The following is a 7,119-nucleotide window of genomic DNA, read 5'->3' on the forward strand; positions in this document are numbered from 1 at the left end:
ATAACCATTGTATGTAAACATGTGAGTTAGCTCATGTCATTGTTTCAACTAACCAACTATTTGCCCATTGCCCTACATACTGTATTACTGGGTGAATACACCAGCCGCGACAAGATTCAAGCGACAGAGAATCGCTGTTATGCAGCAAGAGCGATACGAGCAATAGAAGCGACTAGAGTATGTCCGTTAAAATCAGAATGCAAGCATACCAACATTCCCATTGGCTGTGGTGGCTGTCGCCGAACCGCATCATAGCTAATTTGCATTATATTGGTTGGAGTTAAACTACAAGCTGTCGCTCTAGTGGCGCGAATCGCCTCTAGTCGCCCAAATCGGTCTCCCGCGAGTCAAAAAACTCAAAAATTGACTCTGAAAGTCAATTACTTCCATCGCAGGAATCGCTCATGTCGCGGTTGGTCTATTTGTGCCTTTAGGCAGCATCACGTAGCTTAAAGCAGTGTTTCCCAATTAGGGGTAAGTGTACCACTAGGGGTACAGTGGCGTAACACAAGCACTTGGGGTCCCCCTTCAGGGTAGCCTACTTAGAGTGGGGCCCCCAACCCCAAAGCTTTGGGAACGACTGTGTTAAGCCATCATGGTTGCAATGGCCGCTGATGTCACTTCCTGTGTCTCACCTTGCTGATATTCTGCACACATGGCCTGGATCTCCTCGTTGCTCCGCGTCACCAGGATCTCGATCAGAGCATGCTCATCAGTACCCGCTCCCTACAGGGGCAGAGGTAAAAGCAATATGGCAACATTATTATTTTTTTTACATTACATTACACTTAGCTGACACTTTTTATCCAAAGCGGCGCACTGCTATTTAGGTACAGGGTATTGGTTACAGTCCTTGGAGCATTGTGGGGTTAGGTGCCTTGCTCAAGGACACTTCAGCCATAGATAGAGGTGTAGGGAGACCTAATGGTGGGATTTGAACCTGCAACCCTCTGATCTAAAGTCCACCTCCCTAACCCCCCCTACGGCTGTCCCCATAGCAATATGGAGTTACATGGCAAAACACAAGCAGAATGCCAAGGCACTCTTCTAAAAATGAAGTCTCTTTAATATAAATGCTAGTTCATGTTTGAACTGTAACAATGATGAAGACCCTGTTGCTGGCCGAAACATGTTGGAAGTGTTTTTAATTGCTTATGAAGGCCCTGTAGCTTCCCGAAACATGTTGACAGGGTTTTTAACTGTACAAGTTCAAACATAAAGTAACATTTAGAAGAGTGCCTTGGCATCCTGCTTGTGTTTTTAATATCTTCTACATTTCAGACAAAGTGCACCTTCAAACCACCACCTGTTTCATTACTTGAAAGCTGCAGTCAAAATCAGGTTAAATAAATCTCTCTCTGTCTCTGTCTCTGTCTCTGTCTCTCTCTCCAAAGAGAAAAGAGAAATCCAGGAACTAGTCAAAAAAAGTATGTTGTTCATAACTGTAATTATAACATCAGGGGTGCATTTCTCGAAATCATAGTTGCTTACTACGTTAGCTACTTTAATAGTTCCAATGCAATTTCCCATGGGCAACTACCTAAGTGGCTACCTGGCTAGCAACTACGCTTTCGTGAAACGCCGCCCAGGTCTATGACATTATGCTGCATTGACATTCTCATCTCCTTTGGGGTCGAATGAAGTATCTACAAACCCCAACTCCGATGAACAGTGAATAAAAATTTTTTTTTATCAAATTAAAAATGAGTACATATGTCCCCCAAAACAATATTTTTTCTCGGTTTTAACACTTAATATGTTGTCTTTTCACTATTCTCCATCTAATGAATAGATTGAATGTTTTGAAAATGATACCATTTTGATTTTATTCACTGTTTACCAAACGTCCCAACTTCATCGGAGTTGGGGTTTGTACTTCTGCTCATACCGTAATAATAGCTCTGAAATCTTAACAGGGCTTGACACATGGGGAATTTTTGGCAGAGATTTCTGACAGAGGAAGAAGTGGCATTCAATTGACTACTGTAATACTGAAATATGAATGATGTACTGTATTGCATCATCTTAGCAACTACACGTAGCTATTCCTGGAATGACACGTTGGCTGTAATGTCAAAAAATAAATGTTTTGCTATGTTTTTTCCTGTTCCCCAAAAGCACACCTGACATATACTCATCGCACACATGGTAATGCCAGGAAGAGCCTGCCGTGGCAAGTAGCGCAACTGTAATCGATTTATAAATCGCCTCATCCCATTCAACAATTCCTCTCTGTGGTTTTCGTGTGTACTGACTGTGGCTAATAAGGTCATACTCGTTATGACTGAAGACCAAACCAAGAGGTGACCACAAAACCCAGCAAGACTACAGCTGGAGGAGGTGCCACCCGGCTTCCTGTTGAGCTTCTATTGAATTTCACCTGAGCCCACACCAGACATGCTCGAGTACATATGCTTGCTACTGCTGACACATGTGTGGACTTTAACGTTTTCTCATGAACAACATCTGACAGGGGAGAATGAGTCAGAGGTCAGGGGAATGTGAAATGCCACAGAGAAGATAGGCATCTTCCTTCCCCACTTGCTTTCTTTTTCTATTTCCACCTGTGTGTGTGTGTCTCTCTCTCTCTGTCTCTCTCTCTGTCTCTCTCTCTGTCTCTCTCTCTCTCTCTCTCTCTCTGTCTCTCTCTCTGTCTCTCTCTCTCTCATCCTCTTGTTCTCACAAACACACACGTAAAACAACATGGTAGACGCCACGTACCTCCATGTACCTCCATGTACCTCACAAACCTCATGTACCTCATGTACCTCTCTCTCTCTCTCTCTCTCTCTCTCTCTCTCTCTCTCATCCTCTTGTTCTCACACACACACACACACACACACACACACACACACACACACACACACACACACACACACACACACACACACACACACACACACACACACACACACACACACACACACACACACACACACACACACACATAAAACGACATGTCAGACACATCACATACGTCCATGTACCTCAGCCCCACGTACCCCACGTACCTCTCTCTCTCTCTCTCTCTCTCTCTCTCTCTCTCTCTCTCTCTCTCTCTCTCTCACGCTCTCTCTCTCTTTCTCTCTCTCTCTCTCTCACCTCAATGGCCTTCTTCATCATCTTGGCGTCAAACTCAGGAGGAGTCATCATAAGGCCCATGATGAGTCTGCACAGGTTCTTAGAAAGCTCCGATTTCAGGTCCTTCATGAGGTCCTGGATGGAAGAAGATACACGTACATGACAAGGTGACAAGGGTGGCAAGCACACACACACACACACACACACACACACACACACACACACACACACACACACACACACACACACACACTTAGTCATATGGCCAATGAGAGGAGCACAGATTCTTAGAAAGCTCTGATTTCAGGTCGGCCATGAGGTCCTGAGAGGAGGAAGATATATAGCAAGGTAAAGAGGATGGCGAGCACACACTTAAGCTAGGCTCAAACTACACGACTATCGGCCCGATTCTTGGTTGAAAACCCCCCTTACAACGTTACCCCCCAGGACCATCGCATGCGATTGTTGTCGGGCAAGATTTCCTCGTCGTCTGCGACGTTTTAAGATAGAACTTTGGGAGCTCAAAGAGTCGCCGATCACAAATCGTAGAAATCAAACACTGGACTGGAAATAGAACTTCAGGCATTGTCTTTCTTATACATAGCAGCAGAAAACAGACAAACGTTTCGGCTGTTGCCTTCATGTCTTTAATTCCGAATTTCAAAGCGGAATTAAGTTTTATTCCGAATTTAATTGAGTTAATTCTGAATTAAATGTCTCATGTACAGTAGATGAGGCCAATGTCTACTTTATTATTGCAAACTACTGTAATTCTATTTCACTGTGTGTGGCCATCTTGGTCTTACCCTTCCGAGGATAGACTTGAAGGCTTGTCTGATCTCCTGCCTCTGCTCGTTGCTCCTCCGTGCCACGATGTCGATGATGGCATCTTCGTCCGTGCCTGCAGGGTGATAACAACACACAAGAGAAAGCACAGAAGACCCTGAGTCACCACCACCACCATCACCACAATCACCCATTTGCTGACAAAAAAGGATTTTTTTCTGCTTCAGGGAGGGATTTCACTTCAATAGTTGGAAACATATTTGAAAACTATTATGGTGGCAAAGCCCTACACTCATCCCCTTGGTCAAGCATCATATGTTTCTGTCCAATTACAGGTTGGGAAGCCGGCGGGGGACGGGCAAAGGGGTCAGTTGTCCCAGGCCCAGGGAGAGGGTAGGGGGTGAGCAGAATTTAGTCCTCATTACATTGTATCTTACTGAGAGAGGGGGGCTTTCAGATGACTTTGTCCTGGGCCCGGCCAAACCTGTCATAGGCCCTGATTATAGGCATCAAATTTCTCTCCCTATCCTCGACTGAGATGCCTTTAGCTAAGAGCCACTCATGCTTACCAAATCCCCTTATAGATTTCCTCAGGTCCAGGGCATCACAAAAAATCAGCCCCTTGGGACTTTGAGCCCACCACACTGTCAAACATTGCAGCCAGTTAAGTTGCCCTGCTGCTTTAAGTTTGTAAGTTAACTCAACTTGAGAAAGCCTTAAGTTGAGTTAAGTATCAAGTCCAGCCCTGTGGAGAGCCATTCGTTCTTACCAAATCCCTTCATAGCTTTCCTCAGGTCCTGGGCATCACTGCCGGGGTCGAAGTCAGCAGCGGGGAAGACCGTTCCTCTAGGCTGTGTGTAGAGTAGAGTAGAGCATAGTAGAGTAGAGCAGAAAGCAGATGAAAGCAGAGTAGAGCAAGTTAGAGTAGAGTAGAGTAGAGTAGAGTAGAGTAGAGTAGAGTAGAGTACAAGAGAGCAGAGTAGAGTAGAGTGACTTTTATTAATCTTGAATGAAATTAAGGTGTCCAGCACTACTATACAGAAATACACAAACACTAAATACACAAATACACTGAATGCTGTAATGTACACTTTATTGGGAGTTGGACCCCATTTTGCCTTCAGAACTGTCTTAACTACCTGTAACAATACTCGGGTAGGCTGCAGCGTTCCAACAAAGATCAATTACTAATGGGCCCAAATTGTGGCAAGAAAATAACTCTATTATACCACCAGCCTGAACCGTTCATACAAGGCAGGGTGGCTCCATGTTTTACCGTTGGTGATGCCAAATTCTGACCATTCTTCCACCCAAGTGTTACAGGAAAAATCAAGATACATCAGTCTAGGCAATATTTTTCCAATCTTCTAAGGTTAATTTTTAATGAGCCGGTACATTAATTGTAGGCTCATTTTCCTGTTCTTAGCTGACAGGAGGGGCACTTGGTGTGGTCTTCTGCTGCTGTAGCTCATCTGCCTCAAGGTTTGACATACTGTGCGTTCAGATATTCTCTTATGCATAGCTCGGTTGTAATGAGTGGATATTTGAGTTAATGTGCCTTTGAATCATCTTGAACCAGTCTGACCATTCTCCTCTGATCTCAGACATGAACAGGGCATTTTCACCCACAGAAATGCCTCTCACTGTATATATTTTTGAAGTAGTCAGACAATGTATGGTAGGGAATAGATCTTCTTTCATCCATTGGGTTAGACAGACATTCCAGCTACAAGAGCCTTCATCAGTGTGTATAGTGAAGTGCTTTACAAATAAATTATCAAGTGCTTTACAAATTAATTTTGTTGACTTGCCTTGCCTTGTCTTGCCTTTTGTATTACCACTACGTTCTTTCCAAATAGTTTTGGTAGATCTTTGAGGTACATCTTTGGCTTGTGAAAATCTTAAATGTACAGTAGGCCTAGTACAAGGCGTGTGTTTTATTTCCAACTACAGGCTACAACAAGCAAGTCATCAATATGCTGATGTACTGCTTTTTTTTCTCCAAAAATCAATTGGTTTCGAAACATTATGATTTATCCAAGATGTGATTCATAATGTTTACTTAGGTAGGAAAAACCCTCACAAGTGAGCACATGTGTAAGTATATAATCGGGATACTGTATATGGTGGACACACACACGGACGCACGCACGCATATGCACACACACACAAGGACACACACAAGGACACACACACACACACACACAGGGACAAGCACACAAGGTCACACATAAGGGGACACACACACACACACAGGGACAAGCACACAAACTCAAACACACACACAAAAAGCTCCTCTTCCGTAATCAAATTTCTAAATGTCAGGTTCAAAAGGGCAGAAGTATTAACTTAACAGACTGCAGCACAATGGGCCGCTTTGTGCACGTGTAAATAGTACCGTCTGTCCCTCACATATGTGGCAGCATGTTCGCCAGGTCATGGAGTTCAGTTCACTCTTAGTCATTTCAAAGCCTTCAACACAGGAAATCTCACAGATCTAAAAGATGTACGATATAAAGGAGGGCTCACAGTAAAAACACCAAAAAAAGAAGCTGAAATTAACTTTTCAGTTAAGTTAAAGTAACGTTTCAGAAAATATTTGGTCCCACTCAAAAGTAGTGTTAATTTCACTCTTTGTCCAGTGCGACATTTTAAGAGTCAATTCTACTCAGCTGTAGAGATGAAATTACACTGGCCACCTGCAGAGATTTACACTGAGTTTTGACTCCACTGTCAAGAGTGTGTTGTAAATACTCGTAGTAATCTTTAAGTGATACTGTCCCATTTTTGGAAATTAGCTCATATTACACCTTCCCTTGAGTTAAATAATTGAGTTTTACCTTTCTCCTGTACTTTGAACCGTTTCCTGAGTACGGCAGTGCAAATTTTACCTCCAAGCTAGCAGTTAACATTGAGTCCTATGAGACCAGTTAGCCGCCACATTCATGAGTTGACTCTAAAGTATTGACAACTCAGTTTTTCACGATGTACCATCTGAAAAATCCCTCACATATGTGCTTGCATGTTCACCAGGTCACAGAGTTCACGCTCTCTCAGTCATCTCAAAGCCTTTGACACAGGAGATCTAACAGACCGGAAGACGCAATGTATCTAATTGGGGGTTGTGGCACATGGACATATACTGTACATAGAAAAGAAATCCAGTGTTAATTCAACACTCATATAGTACTCTGAGACCAAATCTACTGTAGAAGATGTTAAATAAACTTTTAAGTTTTGAACTGCATTATT

At 43.3% G+C, this 7,119-nt stretch overlaps 1 protein-coding gene across 1 annotated transcript in view; it reads right to left on the reverse strand.

Moving 5' to 3' along the window:
• anxa6 (annexin A6) overlaps window positions 1-7,119 on the reverse strand; it is a 47,737-nt gene that overhangs the window by 8,863 nt on the left and 31,755 nt on the right. Inside the window, exons 15-18 of the mRNA XM_063190160.1 lie at window positions 4,637-4,718; window positions 3,888-3,982; window positions 3,103-3,216; window positions 636-726 (exon numbers count right to left, since the gene is read on the reverse strand). Of these exons, the coding sequence (XP_063046230.1) occupies window positions 636-726; window positions 3,103-3,216; window positions 3,888-3,982; window positions 4,637-4,718 (382 nt within the window). The remainder of the gene's footprint in view (window positions 1-635; window positions 727-3,102; window positions 3,217-3,887; window positions 3,983-4,636; window positions 4,719-7,119) is intronic.

The sequence above is a fragment of the Engraulis encrasicolus genome, chromosome 23, assembly GCF_034702125.1.
Source record: "Engraulis encrasicolus isolate BLACKSEA-1 chromosome 23, IST_EnEncr_1.0, whole genome shotgun sequence".
Taxonomy (NCBI): domain Eukaryota; kingdom Metazoa; phylum Chordata; class Actinopteri; order Clupeiformes; family Engraulidae; genus Engraulis; species Engraulis encrasicolus.